This window comes from Pipistrellus kuhlii, unplaced genomic scaffold (assembly GCF_014108245.1).
Source record: "Pipistrellus kuhlii isolate mPipKuh1 unplaced genomic scaffold, mPipKuh1.p scaffold_m20_p_1, whole genome shotgun sequence".
In the NCBI taxonomy this organism is placed as follows: Eukaryota; Metazoa; Chordata; class Mammalia; order Chiroptera; family Vespertilionidae; genus Pipistrellus; species Pipistrellus kuhlii.
In genome coordinates, this window is record NW_023425404.1 from 111,198,635 (window position 1) to 111,224,707 (window position 26,073).

The window sequence follows — 26,073 nt, forward strand, 5'->3', positions numbered from 1 at the left end:
TGGCCGCTCCCAGCCTGGCAGCCGCTGCTCCGGGCCTGGCCGCTTCCAGCCTGGCAACCGCTGCTCCGGGCCTGGTCACACCAGACCCGGCTGCTCCGGGCCTGGCCGCTCCCAGCCTGGCAGCCGCTTCTCCGGGCCTGGCCACACCAGACCCGGCTGCTCCGGGCCTGGCCGCTCCCAGCCTGGCAGCCGCTGCTTTGAGCCTGGCCGCTCCCAGCCTGGCAGCCGCTGCTCCGGGCCTGGCCACTCCCAGCCTGGCAGCCGCTGCTCCAGGCCTGGCACTCCCAGCCTGGCAGCCGCTGCTCCGGGCCTGGCCGCACCAGACCCAGCTGCTCCGGGCCTGGCCGCACCAGACCCAGCTGCTCCGGGCCTGGCCGCTCCCAGCCTGGCAGCCGCTGCTCTGGGCCTGGCCACTCTCAGCCTGGCAGCCGCTGCTTTGGGCCTGGCCACACCAGACCCGGCTTCTCCGGGCCTGGCTGCTCCCAGCCTGGCAGCTGCTGCTCCGGGCCTGGCCGCACCAGACCCGGCTGCTCTGGGCTCGGCTGCCCCGGGCCCGGCCGCTCCGAGTCTGGCCGCTCCCAGCCTGGTTGCTCCGGGCTTGGCTACTGCCCTTCTGGACCTGGCTGCTCCCAACCCGACTGCTCTGGGCCTGGCTTCTCTGGGCCCGGCCACTCCGGGTCTGGGTATTCCTGGACTGGCCACCCTGGGCTTGGCTGCCTCCGCCTCAGGCCTGGCTGCCACTGCCCCAGGTCTGGCTGCTCCAGTGCTGGCTGTTGTTGCTCTGGTTCTGGCTGCTCCTGTTCTGGGGCCTGGCCGTTGCTGCTCCGGGCCCGGTTGCCATTGCTTTGTGCCTGGGCACTCTAGGCCTGGCCGCCACTGTTCCAACATTCTGTCTTTTTTTTTTTTAAACACATTTATGTTGCAATGTTGGCTGGTGAGTTGAGTTTTGACTTAGTCTTTGATTTTTCAAGATCTTCTTTGTATTCTTTAAGTAATTTTACTATCTTTTGCTCTCACTTGATTTCTTCACATTGAGAACTTTGGTTTCTTCCTCCTTGTCCTGGGAGCTCAGTAGGTTGGCCTGTGGCACCCCTTTGTTCTCCACGGGCTCCCGCTCTGCTCCAGCCTGTTGCCGGGGTCTGCACCGCCCAGGAAGCAGCCCCCGGCCTTGGCTCCGTTGCCCGCGCTCAGAGGTCAATGGCTCGGGGGCACCCCCCCCACCCTGGGGGCCCCGTCGCCCGGTTCCCCGCCGGCGCCCAGCTGGCTGGTGTCCAGCAGGGGCTCCTGCTCCCTGTCGCATTCCTCCAGTCTGGAGCTTTTTTTTTCTCCTTCCCGCTAGGAGAGTCTAGGATCAGAGTCAACAGACTGTCCTCTGCGCGCAGTGCGTGCGACTCTGGGGGCTTCGCTTTTCGCCACTCCCCTGGGATTCCGCCTCACAGCCCGTCTCCCCCTGCCCGAGCCTGGGTCCCCAGGGTCTGGTCCAGGACTGGGGTTCAGAGCAGTCCAGACTGAGGCTCAGCGCCGCCGGAGGCTTTGTTTCTTTACGCTAGGGTAATCCAGCATCAAAGTCAACATTCAGTCCTCTGCGCGCAAAGTGCGCTCGACTCCGGGGGCCCTGCTTTTCGCTGTTCACTTGGGATTCCGCCTCACAGTCCCGTCTCCCCCGCCTGAGCCTGGGTCCCCAGGGTCTGGCTCATAACTGGGGGTCAGCGGTGCCGGTTCGGGGGTTTAGCCCAGGCTGGGGGTTTTATTTCCTTCCTGCTAGGGAATGCCAGGCAGCACCCAGCCCTCTCCTCCTCTCCGGCTGCGACCTCTCCGCGCGCATGCGTGCGGGCGCGCAGTATGTCTCTGTACCTTAGGCTTTTTTTCAGCTCCTCTGATTTTCCTTCTGGTTTTCTCTTTCCTTCTTGTAGAATTTTCAGTCAGTCGACTACCTGTAGCTCTGGGCGATGTCCACTCTACATTTTAGTTGTATTCCATTGAAATTGTTGTGTGCTGCTACGGTTAGATGTCTACCCGAGCAGCCATCTTGGATCCTCTGTAGTCATATTCTTTTTTTTTTTAACTTTCTATTTTGAAAAAATTTTAGATGTATAGAAAAGTTACAAAAAACAGTGCAGAGTAGATTTCACATATATCATGGGTACCCTTCACTCAATGTTAACGACTCATATTCTTATAGTGCCAGTATCCAAGGAGGATATCTGTCCACATAGCCATTTCCTTACTTGGGCAAGATAAAATTGACATGTCATAAGGCAGGCACTGCCCTCTATAAAGAATTGCCAGTCCTTTTTTTTTTTTTTTTAAACCACATTTTGTTAATCCATTTTTGAATTAATAGACATTTGATTCCTTTCCATTTTTTAGCTATTAGGAATAATGCCTCTGTGAGCATTCATGTACGAATTTTTGTGGGAACATATTCATATGTGTATTTTTAAAATTTAAATTTTCTGTCAACCTTTAAAATTAAAAATTAGAAAAGTTGATAACTATGGACCATCATTTCTATGTGTCAACCAGGGGCTGTACCTGAGTAATGGTTAATCCTCTTTGGTAGGACTCACACGCTCCTGTTTAGTATAGTCCTCTCTTGTATACCCTAAAATTGGCCTTAGTTCTCAGTTGCTTGACATGGTACTTACATTTTGTTGTTCTCATAGTATAGCTAAAGAGGAAAACATTTATTATATTCATATCTTGATCAAATACTTAAAAAAAAACAAATGTAGACCAAGAAAACTGGGAGGGGAGCTTACACACACACACACACACACACACACACACACACACACCCAGAAGTGAAGAATATTCCTAGTCTTTATATCAGGTTTTCTGACGGAGACTTATGATACATTAGTAATTTGCTTTCCATGTACTGTTTAAAGTCCATGTCCAAAGTATACTGTGGAGAAATGTGTGCATATTGTTTCTTCCTTGTTCCATATTTATTTTATATAAAAGTGTTGAGTGCTCTTTATGCTTCATAACCACTGTTTCTTTAGGTTCACATGGAGAGCCTTCCATTCCCCCCTCAATCTTAGTGATTGTACTTACTAATGATAACAAAAATTTTTGAATCTACACATTGCCAGGCATTATTCATTCTTCTCAGTAAGGTCTCTTTTTTCACCCCTTCTCTCTTAGGTAACCTTCATTGATGCTCAGTTATGGAATCTTTTCACTAACATGCTGGAGGGTTTTTTTTGGCCCTACCTATGGTGCCAACAGTTATTAAGGGTTCTCAGCATTAACCATTCTAAAGATAATTTCAGAAGTAGTGACTAAACAGTGTCAGTCATTTTGGAGTCTTTGGCGGCTCATATCTGCTTAACATGATACGTTAATGAATTGAGTTTTAATATAGAGTAGTTTAGATGTTTTAATACACCACAAAACTCTACCTGGTAAAATTAATAACTTATTATTTTTTTTTTTTATCTCTTTTGAAAGTTTCTCATTTAGGTAAATGCAATAATTTAAAAACTACTACCAGATCATTTTTACCCATTTAGAAAATTGGGAAATTGGTCATTTAGGACAATTAAGAATGCATTCCCATTTTAGTTTATTATTATTAATTTACTTTTGCCTGCCATCTTTATAAAATATATACTTTTCTGCTTTGGATTATGTTAAAGATGACTTACCATTTTCTTGATAATAATCATGCTGATCATGTTAAGCAGGTAACATGGGCTGTTGTTCTACTTTGCATTTTGAATTTTTAGTATGTGATATGCAAGCTAAGATAATTTGGAGACTACATCAAGAAATTTGAAACTAATAGGTAAATATAAAGCCCTTGATAGAAGGAACCCTTCCTGAAAAAGGATGTATTTCTGATTAGAGTGTAGGATCTTTTGACATTTCTTTTAATATATTTTTATTGATTATTTATTTTGAGAGAAAGAGAGGGGAGAGAGAGGGGGGGGGGGAGGAGAGGAAGAGAGATAAAAACATCCATGAGAGAGAAAGATCAACATCAATCTGCTTCCTCCTGCATGCCCCCTATTGGGGATCGAGCCCCCAATCTGGGCAAGTGCCCAGACCAGATAGCAGCCCAGCGACTTTCTGATGCTTAGATCGAAGTCAACCACCAGCCGCACCAGGCAGGCAGGATCTTTTTGTTCTTACCAGGAGACTAAGGCAGCTCATAAAACTGATAATTGGAACTAAGAAAGTAATCCAACTGGTATTGTAATATTAGTTCTGATTCAGTAAAAGATGACTACATGAAAAAAGGAGAATCAAAATGCTAAGATATAGCCTGGCCAGTGTGGCTCAATGGTTGAGCAATTGACCCATGAACCAAGAGATCACTGGTTCAGTTTCTGTCAGGGCGTATGCCTGGGTTATGGGCTCAGTACCCAATAGGGGATGTGCAGGAGGCACCCAGTCAATGTTTCTGTCTCTTATTTATGTTTCTCCCTCTCTGTCCTTCCTTCCTCTCTCTAGTCAATAGAAACATGTGGGATTCTTTTTAAAGGCTAAGATGCATATACTAAGGCATCTAGATATCTATGTTCTTTGAGCACCATGCCACCAGAACTCTGTAATATGTTTATTCTTGCTCATATTTTTTTTTCTTCTTTTGCTGTCAGCTGTTACTTCTTACTGCCAACAAACTGTCTTAAGATATACTACTTTTTCTTCCTCTAATTAATTTTCCATTTCTAATCTTTTTTTATGCTTAGTGGATCTTTTTGGAATTATGTCTAGAGTAAGAATAATTAGGCTCAGTGAAAGGCATTTTTAAGTATAAGATACCTGAGATTTTAACTCATGTCCCTGGTAACATCTGGTCTTTTTGTTCATTTGGATTTTTCTTTTTCTAACTTATTTGATAAGTAGCCAAGATTCCCAAGTATTTGACTTCTGGGGAGGTAAAAGAAAAAAAAAATTTTTTTTTTAAATCTCACTATATTTTTACTTATGAAATATATATTTTATGTATATAATACTAAATACATGATAAATACCTAGTATGATCGTCAGGTTAAAAATATGACTTATCTTTTACTAAAGCTAGTTGATGGTTAAATAGGACTTTACAGTACAAACTTACTGACTTTGTATACATATCTTTAATAAGAGGAAAAACGAAACCTAGAAATTGACCAATTGATCTGAGACATTTAAGTATGAACTGTGAAATATACCATTTGAAACAATGGAAAGCAAGGACAGGCATGATTCTGCATCAAGAAGACTATGAATTTAAAGTCAAATTTTCTTGCTTAGTAAGTTGTATAGAGGCCAGATATAATGTCAGGGTCTGAGTTTTTCCAGAAACAGTCTGTGTGCTCTGAATGATTTTGCTTTTTATAATTACTATGTTGTCTTGGTCTCTTGTGTGTAGTTATGCATTTCAAAATGTTCCACATCTTTTGTTCTGCTGTTATCAACTTCTTTATATTAGATGTGCTTCAGTACTTGAAATTATTTTTCAGAATTTTGTTCTGAAATAACTATACAGTGATTCGTTTTATAAAAACTTGTTTGATTTCATTCATGAAAAAGAATATGAAGTGTATTTTAAATTTTGTGGTTCTGTTAAATCTGAAGAGTATTTCAGGCTAGTAATAGCCTTCTGTGAATATGACAGTATTTTGTGTACCAGAAATTTGCTTCCAAAAATGCCACATTTTAAGTTATATATACTATTCTTGGAAAGTGGGAGAAACTGTTCACATCAAAGAAGGCATTTTTATTACAATGGATTACGCAAGACTTTGGCCAGCCTCCTTAGCTTCATCTGTTTAAGGGTTCATTTTCGCTTGTTTGGCACAAGTCCCAGTAGAGGCCTTCAGAATTGTGGTTAGCTACATGAATGAATCACAAACTTTGGACCAGCTCTTTAGTTAGTAGAACTGGCTTCCTGCCAAAAAGACAGTGCCTTATATGGGGTCAGAGCAAAGCTGTGATTCCTTGAGCCTTACATTGTATAGAAAACATACTTGTAATGCCTGTTTGTTTCCTTTTAAAATAAAAACAAAACAGAAAAAGCAGCAAGCTTCCAAGTCTATCAAAATAGAAAGTAACAAAATAGTGTGCAAGTTTTACTAATGACAGTTAATGGAAATAAGACTCTGTAAAGTTAAAATACTAAAAATAGGTATTGGACGGTTTGACCTCCTTAGCATCCTATGATGTAAGAGACTAAAAAGCATGTTAGACATCTGTTGTCTACCTGCCCTTATTTTATAGTGGTTTAATAAGATTAAATAGTCATATGTTCACATGGTTACCATGCCACTGGGTTTTGATACTGACTGCATACTTGGAAATTAAAGCAGGAATAGTTTACCTTTGAATGTTCTGGTCCTTTAAAAAAAAATGGAGTTAAGTAACTTTAAAAACTGAAATGTTGTAATGGTAAAACAAGTGAGAATGAAATTTGCTCTTCAGATAGTTATGAATTTTTGCTTATATTCGTAAGTTGGAGTAAATAGTTATTAGGTCCATCAGGAGGAAAAGTATTAAGATTTTTCAAATATAATTCACTTATCCTTATAATTCTTTTTATTTAGGCAAATGCCCTATCTGGATCTTCTCTTAGTCAGGCACCATCTCATATGTATGGCAATAGATTAAATACAAATTCTTCAATGGCAGCTCTTATAGCTCAGTCTGAAAACACTCAAACAGGTAAGTTTTCAAGAATTTTGCCGAGACCGGTTTGGCTCAATGGATAGAGCGTCGGCTTGGGGACTGAAGGGACCCGGGTTCGATTCCGGTCAAGGGCATGTACCTTGGCTGCGGGCATATCCCCAGTAGGGGGTGTGCAAGAGGCAGCTAATCGATGACTCTCTCTCATCGATGTTTCTATCTCTCTATCTCTCTCCCTTCCTCTCTGTACAAAATCAATAAAATATATTTAAAAAAAAAAAAAAAAAAAAAAAAAGAATTTTTAAACTCTAAAATTCTATCCCTCTTACCCAATGAAATTTCCCCCTTAATGGCTTATTTTATTTGAAAAGTCTAAAGGTGTGCTTAATACAGAATTATGCCTTTTATTTTTTCTTTACAAGAAGAATCACAGTTGGAAGTAAGTATAATAGTATGCTGTGCTGCAAAATAGTTATGTGCCTTTTTCTCTCTCTGAAATGTAAATGTTTAAGCAGAAGCATCAGCAGGCAGGAATGCAACAATGTCTCCTGTGACTTCTGTGATTGATGTGTTCAATTCTCAGTTCTATGCAATGAAAGTATCCTAACACTGGGCTTTTTGGTGAATAGCCTTAACCTTTATTTACATAATTCATGAAATTGCATTACATAAACTTGGTTTAAAAAAAAAAATCCTGTTAGAGAATTTCTACAGTGTTTAGTAATCCTGTGAATTTTGACCAGTTGGACATTTTGTAGCATTTGCCTTTTGTACTATTTTAATGAGTTGCTGGGTTTGCTTTGTTTCATTCCTTCCTTAAGGATTTGTTGACATGTCCAAGTAGTCATGCCTGTTTGGGGGAAGGGAATGGGTTTAGTAGTTCACCAAGAATGGATCAGTCATGTCTTTACCCTTTAAGGGTCAAAGGTTATCTGACTCTGAATAAGGGGAGGACAACCTTGAAAGAGGCCAGATAGGGTGATTTTATAAGCAACTAACTAGGAAATACAAGTTACTTTTCAAGCAGAGATATTCTGTGATCTCAGGATTATTTTGAAGAAAATAAAATTTCCTTTTAAATACAGAAGTCTGTGTTCCTACTTATTTTTGTCAATTTATATATTTAATATTATTCTTGATGTGAGGTTCCATGTAATGTAATATATATATCTATCTATCTATATATATATATATATATATATATATATATAGATATATATATATATATATATATAATTTTAATCTTGGTGTGTGGCTCTATGTAATACATTACGTATTTTATTACTTCTCTTGGTTTGCAAAGTGTTTAAAAACAAAGTGTAAGGCTTTGCTGTGATAAGCATGCAGATTACCAGTTCACCGCTGTGATTCATTACTTTAACCATAGAAATTAAAAGTGGCTGAGGGGAGGGTACTGCAAATGCAAACCACACTTCTGTGCTGTAAAATTGAAAGGAATGAAAGAACAGAACATAATCCAAGCCTTCTACACCCACAGAAGCATGTAGAGACACCACCTTACATGCCACAGTTCAGCAATTTTAAACTACTAGCAACATACTAGATCTTTTACTTTTATAGTAAATACAAAGATAGTGCTAAAGGTCTTAGGGAAAAATCAGGCAAGAGATTAAAATCTCTTATCTAGAGAGTCACTTATCAGCTATGAAATATTTACCCTGCAGATCAGGATCTTGGAGACAATAGCCGCAGCCTCGTTGGCAGAGGAAGCTCCCCCCGAGGAAGCCTCTCACCCAGGTAAGCATTATTTACATTGCGCAGTACGGGCACAGGAAACATTTTGGGATTGAAAACGACTATCTTGTATCAGCAGAGTGTACATCTGTGAGGCTATAGAAGCACTCTGAAGATAGAAAGCATGTCTGGACAGTCAGAAAAAATGATTCTGAATTAATTTTAATATTAATTTAAGCACAGTTTTCTAAGCTTTTTAAAAGTTATAACTCTTATATTTCCAATCAATTTGAACTCTCTTGTTTTTATTATTTATGTATTTTGTTGCTGGTACTATTAATGTATTAGTTTGAGTAATTCTTTTTGCTCATAAAATAGTCTTCAAGTCTCTTAAAGCTACAGAATCAAGGCTTTCAACTTTAGCTTCCAGTTTTAGTTCTGTTGTGGGCAATTCTCTTAAACCTTTAGTCTTTATTTATTTATTTATTTATTTATTCCCTGATTTGATGGAATAGTTTTGGGTGCTAGGTGTTCTGGTAGAGCCCAGTAGCACAGCCTTCCCAGTTACCTGCGGTGGACAGTCTTGGTGTAGCCCTTTGTGGGCTGTGTGTGCAGTGTTGTTGTTAAGCCTTGTTTATTGTTGATATCACTGGGAAGCATTGATCTCCAAGCCAATTGGCTGTGAGGATCAGCAGTGTCTCAGCTAGGAGGGTTTCCGTACTCTGCTTGAATAGGGCGGGGTCTCGGGGTGGCGCAGACAATCTTTGGTTCCCTGTCAGTCTCGCCTTAGAAAAGTCCTGTTCCTGGAGAGTTTTGGAAGATTGGTTGCAGGCGCGCGCACCTCTTTGGTAAAGGCACAGACAAGCTTTGGATTCCTGCAATCCCTCCTTAGAGAAAGCCAGCCTCTGGGAGAGCTTCTGTGCTCAGCCACAGGTAGGGCGGAGTCTCGGGTTGGTGCAGACAAACTTTGTTTTCCCTTCGGCTCCTCCCCAAGTCCCACAGTAATGGCCTCTGGCTTCACACACCTCCAAGAAATCTCTGCCCGCTGCCTGACAGTCTGGCCTCTCCCTGTCTGGGGCCATCTATCAGAGCAATAGGGTGATTCTGTTTTCCTCTCGGACAAGAAAGCCAGCCACGTTAGCTGTTCGCCCTCTCCGCGCCAGGAGTAAGTCAGTAGCGAACTCAGCCCGGCCCGCCCTCTCTGCATGCAGAGAGTAAGCCAGCAGCAATCTCGGTCCGGCCCTTCCTCTCGGCACCGGGATTAAGCCAGCGCCTTTTCGCGCACACAGTTCTCCGTACCTTCACAGTTCCTGAGGTTCAGCGTGCCTTCTCTCTCCTTCCCAGATGGCAGAGCCTCCTCTCAGCCAGCCGTCTGGCGCTTCAGGGCAATGCCTCCCCTGTTTTTCAGTTCTAAATTCAAATTTGTTGTGGTAGGCTGCATTCGGGTGTCTACCCTATGCCGCCATCTTGGTTTCTCCAAACCTTTAGTCTTTAGTTCCTAATTTAGTAAATGAAGTTCTTGTGATTCATCTCTGAAATCCCTCTAGTTCTTAGAATTATTTGAATCAAAGTATAGCAAATGTGTTACTTTTTTTTTTTTAAACTGTTCCAGGTACCCTTTATTAGGACACTCCTAATCAGAGTTGTACTGAAAGATTGAATTTCTCTTAGCACAATCTAAGTACCCCAAATCTTCTATCTCAATGGGGAGAATAATAGTAAGAAATGTTGTGACCGTGTTTTACTAATTCTATTCCACTTTCACCTTCTATACCTTCTTCTGGTTTATTTTCTCTCTGTCCTCTAATCTTATAAGTTCTGCCTCAAGTATGGATTTAGACTGGGTGAGAATGGAGAGCAGAAGGAGAAAAAAGCCCATTTTAGAAAATTCTTTTCAACCATGACAAACTAAAAATGTTCAACTATGGGAATTTTAAAAAATTCTGTTGAAAGTTAAAATTTTTGGCCCTGGTTGGTTTGGCTCCGTGGTTAGAGTGCCAGTCCACAGACCGAAGGGCCTCAGGTTTGATTCCTGGTCAGAGGCACGAACCTCAGTTGCAGGATCAATGCCCTGCCCCAGTTGGGGAGGCAACTAACAATCAATGTGTTTCTCTCATGTTAATGTTTCTCTCTCTCTTTTTCCTTTCCTCTCTCCATTCTATTCTCTCTGAAAGTCAATGAAAAGATATCCTCAGTTGAGGATTTTTTAAAAAGTTAAAATTTCTATGTGATAACTGCCATGAGTATCAGTATTACTGTGTTGCTGATATCATCAGGGAAGTTCTATTAAGAAACATTTGTCATTAAAGAGATTAGTACAGTAACCTCTAATTTTGTATTTCCTAAGTGGTAGTATATCTAGCAGTACCTTTTTTCTACATAGTTCTTTTTTTTTTTTTTTTAATTATTTTTGTTGAAAGTGTTATAGATGTCCCCTTTTCCCACTCCATTGTCCCTTTTCTCCTCACTTCCTCCCCCTCCTCAGGATTTTGCATATATGCATATAAATTCTTTGGTTAATCTCCTCCCTTCTTCCCTCTGAAAATCGTCAGTCTGTTGCATGCTTTCATGTCTCTGGATTTATTTTGTTTGCCAGCTTATTCTGTTCATTAGATTACATGTAAAAGTGGATCATGTGATATTTGTCTTTCTCTGACTAGCTTATTTCAGTTAGCATAATACTTTCCAGGTTCCTCCGTGCTGTCTCACAGGGTAAGAGATCCTTCTTTTTTTAAAAAAAAAATTAATTTATTTATTGATTAAGGTATCACATATTTGTCCCCATTCTAATCCCCCACCTCCCCTCATGCCCCCACCCCCCTATTGTCCTTGACCACTGGTTAGGCTCATATGTGTGCACACAAGTCCTTTGGTTGATCTCTCCCTTCTATCCCCACCCTCCCTCTGAAGTCCAAACAGTCTGATCCATGGCTCCTTATCTCTGGGTCTGTTCTTGTTCATCAGTCTATGTTGTTCACCATTTCCCCTAGATGAGTGAGATCATGTCCTACTGGAAATATACTTATAAGAATAAAAAATGAGACAAGCTATAATGGTTATGCTGAAAGGCATATGAATCAGCCTGTAGTCAGCTTCTTTCTGGGCCACCAGTTCTTTTGAGACCTAATTTCAATGTCAAACAGTTCCTTATGTGTACATGTCAGCAATGATATTTCAGTTCCGGGTGGTGGACAAATGGTGGTAATGCAGGTCCAACCCTCTCTGGTTTGGTCCTGGGCAACCTGCAGTGATACCCAGCTGCTGACTGCTATTATAGTAAGGCGTCATAAGCGACTTCCATCTCTGGACTGCTTCTCTTCTGTCTTCATGGCTGGAGTAGTCCTGACAATTTCTCTCTGTTGCCAGAATCCACATGGTCTCAGAGTTGTTTTCTGAAAATATATAAACATATTCTCGACCAAAAGTTAATAAAGGAATATTTTCTATAAATTTGACTTGAGATCCTTTTTCCTTTTTTGCCCAAATGATTTTCCCCTGGCTTGTTTTGACACCATATGTATTTTTCTTGGGTGTTTTGCTGATAGCATTACAATTAATTTTCTAAAGTACAAATTTTTTAGCTGTAATTTACTTTCAGGATATTTCTCCTTACATGATATTCTTCTACTTTCCCCCTTTTTAGGTTTAAATATTTAAACCTTTTTAGGTTTAAATATTAAGAGGCTTTTGGAAATTTTGAGATCCTTCTTTTTTATAGCTGCATAGTATTTCAGGGTATAAATGTACCACAACTTTTTAATCCACTCATCTATGAATAGGTATCTGGGCTGTTTCCATGTCTTAGCTATTATAAATAATGCTGTTATGAATATAGGGGTGCATATATTCTTTCTACAATAATTGGTATTTTAGGCTTCTTAGGCTATATTCCTAGCAGTGGGATTACTGGGTCAAATGGCAATCCTGGTTTTAATTTTTTGAGAAAAGTTTTCTTTTCTTTCTTTTTTTAAAATATATTTTTATTGATTTCAGAGGAAAGAGAGGAAGAGAGAGATAGAAACATCAATGATGAGAGAGAATCACTGACTGGCTGCCCCTAGCACGCCCCCCACTGGAGATCAAGCCCACAACCCAGGCATGTGCCCTTGACTGGAATCAAACCTGGGACTCTTCAGCCTGCAGGCCAGGTCCACACTCTATCCACTGAGCCAAATCAGCTAGGGCTACATTGTTTTCTACAGTGGTTGTACCAGTCTGCTTTCCCACCAGCAACGTATTAGGTTTCCTTTTTTTCCACATCCTCACCAGCTCTTTTTGTTTGTTGGTAGAAGCCTTTCTGCTGGCAGGTGTAAAGTGATACCTCATTATTGGATTAAATTGCATTTTTCTGATGATTAGTGATGTTGAGCTTTTTATCATATGTCTCTTGGCCATTTGTATGTCCTTTTTGGAGAAGTGTCTATTTAGGTTCTCTCATTTTTAAGTTGTATTATTTGTCTTCCTTTTGTTGATTTGTCTTTTGTTGATACGAGTACTTTGTATGTTTGGAAATTAACACCTTATCAGATGTATCATTGGCACTTATGTTCCCCTATACAGAGGGTTCCCTTTTCATTTTGATGATGGATACTTTTGCCCTGCCAAACTTTTTATTTCGGTGTAGTCCCATTTGTTTATTTTCCCTTCCTTTCTCTTATTCTAGACATTTTATGCTACATGGGATGTTTGATATTTTGCTGCTTACATTTTCTTCCAGGATTTTTATAGTTTCATGACTTACATTTAAATCTTTTTATCCATTTTTAGTTTGTTCTTGTATATGGTGTAAGTTGGTGGTCTAGTTAAATTTTTTGCTTATACCTGTCCAATTATCCTAACACCATTTATTAGAGGGACTGTCTTTACTTCATTGTACCCTCTTGCCTCCTTTGTCAAATATTAACTGAGCATAATGGCTTGGGTTGATTTCTGAGTTCTCTGTTCTGTTCCATCGATCTATATGCCTGTTCTTGTGCCAGTACCAAGCTGTTTTGATTACAGTGGCTTTATAGTATAGCCTGATATCTGGTATTGTGTTCTCTCCAACTTTGTTCTTTCTCAAGATTGCTGCAATTATTCAGTCTTTTTTGGTTCCATATAAAGTTTTGGAGTATTTGCTCTAGATCTGTGAAATATGCCATTTTTTAAAATATTTTTTTTATTGACTTCAGAGAGGAAGAGAGAGAGAGAGAGAGATATCAGTGATGAGAGATAATCATTGATCAGCTGCCTCTGCGTGCCCCACACTGAGGATCGAGCCTACAACCCAGATACGTGCCCTGATCAGGCGTTGAACCGTAACCTCCTGGTTCATAGGGCAACACTTAACCACTGGGCCATGCTGGCCAGGCAATATACCATTGGTATTTTAATAGAGATTGCAATGAATCTATATATTCCTTTGGGTAGTATGGACATTTTAGTGATGTTAATTATACCAGTCCATGAGCATGGTATATTCTCCCACTTATATCTTCTTTCTCTTTTTTCAACATTCTGTAGCTTTCCAAATATAGGTATTTTACCTCTTTGGTTAAGTTTATTTTTAAGTGTCTTAATTTCTTTTTTACAATGGTAAAGGGATTGTTTGTTCAATTTCTCTTTCTGAGAGTTCATTATTGGTGTATAAAAATGCCATCAAGCCAAAACCGGTTTTGCTCAGTGGATAGAGTCCCAGGTTCTATTCCGGTCAAGGGCATGTACCTTGGTTGCTGGCACATCCCCACTAGGGGGTGTGCAAGAGGCAGCTGATCGATGATTCTCTCTCATTGATGTTTCTAACTCTCTATCCCTCTCTCTTCCCCTCTGTAAAAAATCAATAAAAATATATTAAAAATAAAATAAAAATGCTATCAAGCCCTAGCCAGTTTGATTCAATGGATAGAGCATCAGCCCTCAAAATGAAGGATCCCAGGTTTGATCCCCAGCCCGAGTCAGAGTGCATTGGGGGGGGGGGGGGGGGGTGGACCAATCAATGTCTCTCAGACTGATGTTTTTCCGTGTCTCTTCCCCTTCCTTTCAGTTTCTCTAAAAATCAATGGGAAAATATCCTTGGGTGAGGATTTTTTTTTAAATGCCATAGATTTCTGGGTGTTCTTTTTCTATCCTGCTACATTGCCAAATTCATTTATTAAATCTAGTAGTTTCTTGGGGGAGTCTTTAGGGTTTTCTATATACAATATCATGTCATCTGTGGATAATAACAATTTTACATTCTTCTGTAGGTTTTTCATATATGGCCTTTATTATATTGAGATACGATCCCTCTGTCCCCACTTTGCTGAGAGTTTTTATCAAAAATAGGTGCTGGGCCCTGACTGGTTTGGCTTGGTAGACTGAGGACTGAAGGGTTCCTGGTTTGGGGCACATGCCTGGGTTGCAGGCTTGATCATCAGTGAGGGGGCTTGTAGGAAGCAGCCGATCAATGGTTCTCTCTCATCATTGATTTTTCTTTCTTTTTTCTTTCTTTTTTTTTTTAAGATATATTTTATTGATTTTTTATAGAGAGGAAGAGAGAGAGATAGTTAGAAACATCAATGAGAGAGAGTCATCGATCAGCTGCCTCTTGCACACCCCCTACTGGGGATGTGCCCGCAGCCAAGGTACATGCCTTTGACTGGAATCGAACCCGGGACCTTTCAGTCCACAAGCCGATGCTCTACCGGTCTTGGCATCATCATTGATTTTTTTATCTCTCTCTTTTCCTTCCTCTCTGAAATCAAGAAACAAATATACTTTAAAAAAATATGTGTTGGATTTTGTTGAATGCTTTTTCTGCATCTATTGATACGATCTTTATTTTTCAGTTTGTTATGTAATTTATTGATTTGTTAATATCATACCAGCTTTGCATTCCTGAAATAAATCCCACTGGTCATGATGTATGATCTTTTTAATATATTGTTGGATTCGATTTGCTAATATTTTGTTGAGGATTTTAGCATCTGTGTTTATCAGGGATGTTACTGTAATTTTCTTTGTAGTGTCTTTATCTGGTTTTTGGAATTAGGATAATGCTGTCTTCATAAAAAGAGCTTGCACGTGTTCCTTCCTCTTAGATTTTTTGGAAAGTTTGGGGAGGATATGTGTTAGTTATTAGCCAAATGTATATAGCACATGGTATTTTTATATGGAATAAAAAGCCTCATTTGTTTAACTTCTTATTTAAAGATATTTTTCTAGAGAAACATTTTAAGGCAGTTGCAAAAACAACAGAAGTTGTTAGAAGACTTGCCTTGTAACCCAAACTCTGTCATTAATCAGTTTTGTGTCTTTGATCAAGACACTCAAGTCCCATTTATTTTATCAGATAGAAATAGAGCCAGTAATCCAGGCTTTGACTTATTACTAGGTTGTTGAGAAAATCATATGAGATGGTTATGTGGAAACACTTTGGGTACTCTAAAACCCTTTATTAATGTGTTACGTCAATATGGAAGCTGGGAACTAGAAATAGCCACATTTACTAATTTGAAACAAAAAAAGTGGGTGAAGGAGAACATTGCATATTCATTTCAATATAAGTAACTAGAGGCCCAGAGCACAAGTAGAGTCCCTAGGCCTGGCCAGCGATGGAGCCTTCCTTCTGCTGGCCAGGGCCTTCCTTCATTCTGCACCCCCCCCCCACCCCATTCCAGTGGTCAACGCATGTCATAGCGAGCAGTTGAACTCCCCATCAAACTCCCAAGGGACACTTTGCATATTAGCCTTTTATATTGAGAGATACTTGTTTTGGAAGTGTAATTAAGTCATCTGAAATGCAGATAAGACATTTTAGAAACATTTGTCAAATAAAAATTGCTTTGTTTTTGATAATGTTCCTTAATACTGAAAATACTTACAAATAAGTATTTTAGATTTAGAATAAAAGGCTTCAAAATTATTAAAAATATCTGTTTACTAATATTTGATTGAGCTTTTGTTGTAAATTAAAATAAATTCTATATTAAAATACATACTACATTATTATAACTCTGATATTTTGCATATTAAAGCAGAATGGTGGGGCTCTTTTCTGGCTAGTTAGGTTAAAGTCTTACAAACCTATATCAAGTTCTTGTATAGCCTATTTCAGATATTATTGTCAATGTATTTATATTTTTCTAGTGGTTTTTAATTATCAAGTATGGCCAGCTAGTCCTTTGGTTTTGCAGTTTGAGGAGGAATAATGATAATTACTAAATTTTAGTAGATTATGGTTTGATTGTTCTTTCATAGGCTGCTTGGTGTTAGAAAACTTGTACAGGAAAAGGGTCAGCATAAGGTGAGAAGTGTGAATGTGCTCTCCTTTGAAGGGTTCTGCTGTTTTACCCGAGAATTAATGTTTTCAACAGATCTCCTGTAAGCAGCTTACAGATTCGCTATGATCCACCAAGCAACAGCAGTTTGGAAAATCTGCCTCCAGTAGCAGCCAGCATAGAACAGCTTTTGGAGAGGCAGTGGAGTGAAGGACAGCAATTTTTATTAGAACAGGGTACTCCTAGTGACAGTAAGTATTCTTTTCTTGTCTTTAAAGAAAGATGGTAGATGGATGGGGTGGGTGAAACAGCAGAGAGATGGATAGGTGCAGAAATGACGCTTAATCAAGAATAGCAATGAAATGATGATATATGTTTTATATTAAAAGGTAAGAATAATGTAATATAGTGGCTTATTGGAACAAATTCTACAGTTTTACTGCTTGATCTTATATCCTGTCTTTACATACTTTAACAGATCATGGGTAACTTTCTTAAATGTCAGTGTGCTCTAGTCTCCCATTTGTAGAATGGGAGTAATAATGTATCTGTATCATAATTTTGAGTATTAAATGACATAAAAAATGTAAGGAACATTGCCTGACTCATAGAAAGCTCTAATCTGTTCACTGGTCATTGTTACTGTTTATAATTATTATAACATGGATGCATTGCTTTTCATTGTATTTTGTTCTGATCAAATTTTAACTTTTACTAAAATACGAGTTATATTTTTCTTAGCTTAATTTTGAATAAAAGTTGCTCATCTCAGGAGAAGTTATTGTAAACAGTGCATATGTCAACTATCTTGATTTTATAATTTGTATGAGAAAGAATAATAATGACCAACTTATATATATGTAAATAATATATATAATTTTATATACTACGTATCATTTACTTTTTAAATTGTATAATATATGTTATATATACATATTAATTATCTTTATCATTTTAAGTATTGACAGGGAACCATGGGTAAAAAATGCCAAACAGCAAAGTTACAGTACAGGTAGTGGTTAGCTGGAAACATGGCCTAGTGTTAAGGATGTATTTGGGGGCAGGATGAGGAATAGGTGGTTTTTATATTTTGGGATATAAACTTTTGCTGCTTTATTTTGTTAAAACATTAGAAGCCCATTACATGAAATTTGTGCATTGGTGGGTTCCCTAGGCCTGGCCGGCAATCAGGGCCGATCGGTTCCCCGCTCCCCGCCGCCTCCTTCCCTCACCGCCTGCATCTGCTACCACCCACCCCTAGTTCCCTGGCCCAGCCCAGGCCAGCCCTGGCCAGGTGATTGGGACCTGCTAGCTGGGAAAGGGACAGGAGGAGGGACCCAGGAGGTTGGCTGCTAGCTCCAAGGAGGGAGCCAGCCCTCAGTCCCCTGGGAAAGGGGCTACATCCACTGCCACCCATCCCTGGTTCCTCATCCCAGCACAGGGGCCTGACAGATCAGGAGGTTGGCTGGCAAGGCCCTATGGTTAAAGTCTAAAGGCCCTATGGGCGATTGGGGCCTGTAGGCTGGGTGCAGCTCCTGCGTTGTGTGTCTGCCCCCCTAGTGGTCATGCACATAATAACGACCAGTCCTTATAGTCCCGTTGTAATGGTCTCTTAGGCTTTTATATATATTGAATAGGTTTTGCTTATTGTTAGTAGACAAGTGCCATAAATTGTATTTTTTTTAAATATATTTTATTGATTTTGTACAGAGAGGAAGGGAGAGAGATAGAGAGTTAGAAACATCGATGAGAGAGTCATCGATCAGCTGCCTCTTGCACATCCCCTACTGGGGATATGCCTGCAACCAAGGTACATGCCTTTGACCGGAATCGAACCCGGGACCTTTCAGTCCCCAAGCTGACGCTCTATCCATTGAGCCAAATCGGTTTCGGCCATAAATTGTATTTTTATAAATGGTGCCATGACATAAAAAAAAGTGCTTATTTTAAGAAAATTCATGCTGGGATAATCCTTTAAATGATAGCTGGAAAACAGGTTTTGCTTAGTCTTATTGCATCTCATTTGGGTGCATAACAGTTTCTTTGTGGGATTTTGTAGAGGAGGGATAAAAGTTAAATCCTGGGGAAATGACCAGATGTGTTTGTACTAGTAGAATTGTATCTTTTTAAGGCCCTAAGGGCATGTTAAGCAAATATAACTTTTTAAGGCATAGAACTTTTAAAAGTGTCTGTCACTGTGGCATAACAGTAGCACTCTGTGTTGTCATTCTAGAGGTCAGAGTATTTTGTTGTTGTTGTTTGTTTGTTTGTTTGTTTTTGTTTTTTGAGGTGATGAGGCAGGACAGAAACTAAGCCTGTTTACCAATGATGAGCCTTCTCTGGGAGTGGGGGCTGCAGTGCACACACACTCACACACTGCCCCCTGCTGGGAGATGTGTGCATTAGCATTCTGAGCAGCTGGGCTTGGGAGTTCCTCACTTGTCTGATAGCATACTTAACCAAGCAGCAAACAAAAGCGTAAGGTGGTTATTCTGTTGAAGGATATTGTTATGATTCTTTCTCTCTTAATGTAAAATTATCTAAAATGGCACTTTGATTTTTATTTTTATTTTATTATTTTTTTAAATAGCAAACTTTTTTTTTTGTTGATATTTTACAGAGAGGAGGAAGGGAGAGGGAGAGAGAGCTAGAAACGTCGATGTGAGAGACATATCGACCAGCTGCCTCCTGCACACCCCCTACCGGGGCTGTGCCCACAACCAATGTACATGCCCTTGACCGGAATCGAACCTGGGACCTTTCAGTCCGCAGACCAATGCACTACCACTGAGCCAAACCAGTTTCGGCGGCACTTTGATTTTTAATTAGGTTTTTATTTTGATGGGAAAAAAAATTTTTTTTTTTTTTTTGAGAAGGAAATTACCTGCACCATATGGATGCATTTTTGGTTATGCTTATATATGTACAAATATATTATGGTATATTTATAACTACATATAAATTTAAGAATAAAACCTAATTTAGAAATGCTTTACAGAATTTCTATTTTTTTATTTCAACTTATTTCTAAAGTTATTGACACTTGTGACCTTAAAGTACTTAGCCCTGTGTATGAACTTGTCTTTGTTAAAAACTATCCAAATGTTTACTAGTTTTAGGAATGCTGAAATCATTACACCAACTTCAAGTTGAAAATCGAAGATTAGAGGAACAAATTAAAAACTTAACTGCCAAAAAAGAACGCCTTCAGTTGTTGAATGCACAGCTCTCAGTGCCTTTTCCAGCAATAACAACAAATCCTAGTCCATCTCATCAAATTCATGCATTTTCAGCACAGACTGGTATGAAAATGTTTATCGTGTATCTATGTAAAGTAGGATATACTTTTAATACCTTTTAAATAAGTGAATAATAACTTACATAAAGATGTTGAAAAGGAATGATAGGTTATTTCAAAGAGCATAAAGAATCCTGTTAAGTGATGAACTTGTTCCAAATTTATCACATAACTTAATGATAAATTTTATTTAAATGTATAATGATCTTTTTATTTATTTAAAGCCATGATATTCGATAGAGATAAAGATTTTTATTATTATTTAAAGACCAGTTAGGAAGAGCAAAACTTAATTTTTATGTTTTTCATGTAGGCTTCAGGATAAACTGTTAGATAAGCCTTTAATCTTATATGTGATGTAATTTAACAGGGAAAATAGGTTATTTTTCTTTTCTTTTTCTAGCTCCTACTACTGATTCCTTGAACAGCAGTAAGAGCCCTCATCTAGGAAACAGCTTTTTACCTGAGAATTCTCTTCCTGTATTAAATCAGGTAATTTTGGTTTTTGTTAATTTAATTTGTGTATTTTACTTACAAACAATAGCATATCACATTAAATGGTTTTAAATTATTTTAAATAGTTTTTCTGTGTTCCTTACAATTTAAATTTCTGTTTTTTCTTCCATTAGGACTTAACCTCCAGTGGACAAAGCACCAGCAGCTCATCAGCTCTTTCTACTCCACCTCCTGCTGGGCAGAGTCCCGCTCAGCAGGGCTCAAGCGTTAGTGGAGTTCAGCAGGTCAATGGTGTGACGGTGGGGGCCCTGGCTAGTGGAATGCAGACTGTAACATCCACCATTCCTGCAGTTCCTGGAGTGGGTGGGATAATTGGAGCTTTGCCAGGTAACCAACTGGCAATTAATGGCATTGTAGGAGCTTTAAATGGGGTTATTCAGACTCCTGTCACAATATCCCAGAACCCTACCCCCCTCACCCATACAACTGTACCACCTAATGCAACTCATCCAATGCCAGCTACACTGACTAACAGGTGAGAAACTTACTTAAATATATTGTAGGTTTTTCAATGCAACCTAATATCATGTTGTCCATGTTTTACATAGGGATTTTTATGTGCTGCTTGTAGATGTACTTTAAGACATTAAAGTCCGCCAAACTTTTAAACTAAGCATATTATACTGAGAGCCATTTATTTTTGAAACTTAACTTACTCTGAATAAAGCAAAATTAAACCACTTTAGTAACAAAACATTAAATATATTCTGTGCTGAAAATTTTAGTCTTGATCTGTGATGTATATTTTAAATACTAATTTTTCTTATCCTTGTGTATGTTGCCTTCATGTATCATAAATTCTGAAGAAAAGAAATATTGTAATGAAGATCACATAAGAATATTGGTTTCTTAAAATTGAGCTATGTAATTTCCTTAGTTTTATAATAAAAAATCTTTGCTATAGGATGAAGGTTTAAATATTTATCTTGAATACCTAGGGAGTGAGACTCTCTGTTTCATTGTACTAGAGTTTTATGTGAATGTTTGTTCAGAATAAGGAGACTAAGATCATGTTATTGAACATACTTTTGAGGAATAAATCACTTTAAATGGATATTCAGTGGGTACTAGCAAACTTCTTTATGGCTCTCTTCATTGGTGCTTAATTTTACTGATCATTGGGACCATTTAAAAAGGTTAGGTCAAATCACTCAATATGTTTGGGTTATTTCTTGTTTTAAATATGTGTTAGTGAGGGTTAAATGATTCTTGAATAATTAAGAATAAATTATTACATGTGCATGTTAAGAACACATGTAAATTTCTATTCCATAAAATAACTTAGTGCCTGTTTGGTTTACAATAAAAAAGGAAAACAAAACATTTCTCGACAATGTGAATTCTTACTTATCTGTATGCATGCTTACATGTGTGTGCACAAACATATGCACACAGAAATAAATTTGTACATCATTGTTTCCAGAAAGTATTGTAATTAAAAACTTGACTTAACTTATGAAACATCAAATCAAAGAGTGGTCTTTCATTTTACATTTTAAAAAAAACAAAACTTTTTTTTTTTAAATGTAGAAAGTAAGAATTTTAATCTTTTTCAGTGCCTCAGGACTAGGATTACTTTCTGACCAGCAAAGACAAATATTTCTTCATCAACAGCAATTTCAGCAGTTGTTAAATTCTCAACAGCTCACTCCAGTAAGTGCTTCCTTTTGATAATATTTTTTTTTTATTAAGAGAAAGTGATCTAAGTTATAATAGATATTCAGTATGCCTTATTGATTATACATTTTGTGAAATAACATTATGGGATGCATAATATAAAAAGTTTGTCTTATCATTTGGTATTATCTACAATACCTGTAGTGACATTTTATTAATTCATTTACAAATATTAGAACATGTGCTATGATACTCTGGTAGATTCTGGGATAGAGTGGTGAGCAAGATTTTGTATTTTCATTCTGATAACAGAAATGGACAATAAGAATATACTTTTTGGTAGTGATAAATATTGAGAAGAAAAATAAAGCAGGATGAGGCAATAGAGAACAGTGGCATGAGGGCCATTTTTATAGGATGGTCCAGCTTTCTTGTGTAGGTGACTTTTGAGCACAGATCTGAATACACGTTGAAGAAGCATGACTTTCTGACGAGGGAATAGACAAGAAAGCACACCCCAGGAACGTGTGTTCAGAGGGATAGCAGCTGTAAAGACCTCAGCTGTGTGAGTGTTTAAGTTTTCGAGACCAGAAGAAAAGCTGGCATACTTTAGAATAAGAGAGGCTCATGCAGAGGAAAGAGGTCAGATAAATGGTTTTGGTCCAGAGTTCATAGAATGTCGTTTGGCTGTCTGTGGCAAGAAATTTAGATTTATCTTATGTGCGGTGGAAAGCCATTGGTGATTTTAAAAAAAATTTCTTTATGGATATTTTCAAGTGTACCAATAGACAGTATAATATACTAATCACCTAGCTTTAATAATTATCCAAATGTTTAAAAAGTTTTTTTTAAAGAATTTTTAAAAAATATATATTCTCACTTTTTCTTTCAGGATTATTTAAAGTAATTAATTAGAGGGCTTTGAACAGAATAGTGACATAATAATCACATTTTTGAAATATGAGATGAGTTTAGCTGCTGCATTATGGAAAATTGTATATATTAGGAGGGGAGATGGTGGCAAGAATAGAAACAGGAGCAGTCTCGGTAGATGTTGGTTTCTTAAAATAGCGTGATAAATGAGGCAGAAATCTGTCTGAAATTTTGTTGTTATTAATCCTCACCCAAAGATATTTTCTCTATTTTTTTTTAGAGAGAAAGGGAAGGAGTGAGGGGCAGGGAGAGGGAAAGAAACAGTGATGTGGGGGAGACACATTATTGGCTGCCTCATGTTTCCAAAATGGGGCAGGATCAAACCTGCAGCCCAGGTATGTGCCCTTGACCAGGAATCAAACCCATGACCATGTGGTATGCAGGCCAATGCTCTAACCATTGAGAAACACCAGCCAAGGCTAGAATTGTATATTTTTAAGTTAGAACCAACAAGTCTAGTTTGTTGGACATTCAAGAAAAAGAAGAGCCCTAAACAGTTGGATGTTGACTTTTACTGAGATTTGGATGACCAGAAGGAACAAATTTTAGTGAGAAAACAGGAGTCTGATGTGAGCATACTGAGTTTAAGATGTCTGTTTAGATGAGTTGTGCAATAGGCAGTTGTATAGTCTAAGTCCAAGGAAAGAATGCAGTTGAATATATAAATTTGGGGTCATTGCTGCATATGTAATGTATAGATTCATAAGATTGGATAAGGCCTGAAGGCAGTCCTGGACATCTTGGGCAAGGAGAATAACCTAGTAAAGGAGCTAGGAAGAAAGTGGCCGTTGAGTTAGGAGGGAACTGAGAAAATGTGCCGAGAAAGGACTTCGCTGTGTAAGATGCCTCTGGAAAGACAAGCAAAACTGACCGTTGGATGTAACTGTCTAGAAGTTTTTCACAAATGCGGTTTTGGTGGGAAGTAAAAACCTCACTGAGTGGTTCAGAAGAAAATGGGAGGAGGAGAAGTGAAGGTAGCATAGAGACAACTAAAGATGTTTTTATGTAAAAAGCAGAGAAATGGGCACCTAAAGGAGAAAGACATGGTCTAGGGAGGTAGTTTCTATTCTTTATTAACATGACAGCATGTGGTATGTCAGTGGGTTAATTTCTGGTGCAGGAGAGGGAAGGAGAGGGCCTGAACAATAAAGTTCCTAAGAAAGGAGAGAAGCTGAGCGTAGCGTTGTGTTCTAAGAAGAGAGCAGGCAGAGCAGTTGTCAGTGGATTTTTTGATAGGAGCTTGAGGAAATGCACTTTTAATGTTTTAAATTTTTAATTAAATTATAAGTGAAGTTATCAGCTGAGGGAGAATGGAGTATTGGTGTTTAAGAATATAAAACAGCCTGACTTGTGTTGTTCAATGGTGGGTGTCGATGTATGAACCAGAAGGTCACAGTTCAGTTCCCAGTTGTGGGCTCGATCCCCAGGAGGGTTGTACAGGAGGCAGCCAATCAATGATTCTCTCTCATCACTTTTGTCTATCATTCTCCCTTCCTCTCTGAAATCAATACAAATATGCTATATTTAAAAAAAAAAAAAAAAAAAAAAAGATGACGTGGAATAAATACCTTGGTGAAAAGGGAGAAAGAATTAACTAAGACACATGTGAAAGGAAGTGTGTGGCTCACAGACAAGGGCAGCACTGACTGACCCTCTGTAAACATATATTTAAAGTGAGACCAAGTTGATATGGTTGTGTGACTTTTCTCCAGCTTCATTTCCTTAGCACATTTCATTAAGTTAGACTACCTGGACAAGGTACTCTTCGGTGAACTCAGAATTTCAGCCTTTATCATTTCTTTGTAAAATATATTGACCTACTACTTTGATTTAGTCAAAAATATGCTGAAAATATTTGTTTTAATTTTAAGGCATTTTTACTCTTACTATATTTATAGTGATACAAAGATAGATTGTATATGTTTGTTGTTGTTGTTAATCCTCACCTGAGGATACTTTTCCTTTGCTTTAAGATAGAATGGGGGAGGGGGGGGGAGAGAAAAAAACATTAATGTGAGAGAGACACATTGATTGGTTGCCTCCTAAACCCTCCCCGCCAATCAGGGCCAGGGATTTGAACCTACAACCCAAGATACATGCCCTTGACCAGGAGTTGAACCGGAGACTCTTTAGTGTGTGGGCCAACACTAACTACTAAGCAATACCAGCCAGGGTTGTATATAAATTCTTAAATGCCTACACTAAAATGAGATCTTGTTTTATTATCTCATGCCTCATCTTAATATGAAGTACTAAAATTTAGTTTATTTGGAATTCTTCCTATTAATATTTTTACTCTAATAATAGCACATATTAATGTGATATTTCCAGAACATGGTTAAGGAATTTTTAGCACAAATTGTTGCTCAGAAACCGGTAAAGCTTGCTCATTTGTGTAAGCAAGGATTTTATTATAAGGCACACTTTTTTCTCACATTTTAAGAAAAACTCTTGCTTGAACCTATAGCCCCCGCCAGCTGCTACCCTGTTTCTCTGCTTGTTATCCCCTCCTGGTGACCTTCATATTGCTCAGTCCTGTGTTCAGTTCTAGTTCTTCATTTTACTTGACCTAACTGGCAACAGCATTTGACAGAACTGATCACTCCTTTCTCCTTGAAACCCTTTCTGACCTTACTTTCCATGGCACCACATTATCTTGTTTTCCTACCTAACTGGGCTTCCTCTCCTGGGTCCTTCTCTCCTCCTCTGCTCCTTATTGTGTTTCAGAATTCAGTGATCTCTGGTCACTTAGCTTTAAGTACCTTTCATATATAGGTACTTGCGTCTCCAGCCCTGGCCTCTCTCTGGAATTTTAAACATCTTTACCCAACTGCTTACTTGGCTATCTTGCTAGACATTTCAAGCACAACATGTCCAAACTGACATGGTAATCTTCCACCACACACCCGCTCCACACAGTTTCCCTTCCTCAGCTGATGGCAAGTCCATTCTTCCTAGTGCTTCATCTAAAAACCTTAGTCATCCTTCATCCCTCTTCCTCTGATGTCTCACATTGATTCCATCAAGAAATCTCAAGTCAGGTTGTATCACTCCTCTGCTCAAAACCTCCCACTGGCTTCCCATTTCAATGAGTAAAAGCCTTACTGTTTGCTGTATTCTCTTTCCTCCTCCTTGCTCCCTCCACTCCAGCATCCCTGGCCT

At 38.9% G+C, this 26,073-nt stretch overlaps 1 protein-coding gene across 14 annotated transcripts in view; it reads left to right on the forward strand.

Annotated features, from left to right (window-relative positions):
- Positions 1-26,073, forward strand: part of MLLT10 (MLLT10 histone lysine methyltransferase DOT1L cofactor) — a 227,516-nt gene that overhangs the window by 196,549 nt on the left and 4,894 nt on the right. For all 14 annotated transcript variants that reach the window (XM_045587996.1, XM_036459672.2, XM_036459663.2 and 11 more), the window contains 7 exons: positions 6,537-6,654; positions 8,301-8,373; positions 16,644-16,798; positions 19,661-19,849; positions 20,249-20,337; positions 20,475-20,836; positions 21,918-22,014. In XM_045587996.1, coding sequence (XP_045443952.1) covers positions 6,537-6,654; positions 8,301-8,373; positions 16,644-16,798; positions 19,661-19,849; positions 20,249-20,337; positions 20,475-20,836; positions 21,918-22,014 — 1,083 coding nt within the window. The remainder of the gene's footprint in view (positions 1-6,536; positions 6,655-8,300; positions 8,374-16,643; positions 16,799-19,660; positions 19,850-20,248; positions 20,338-20,474; positions 20,837-21,917; positions 22,015-26,073) is intronic.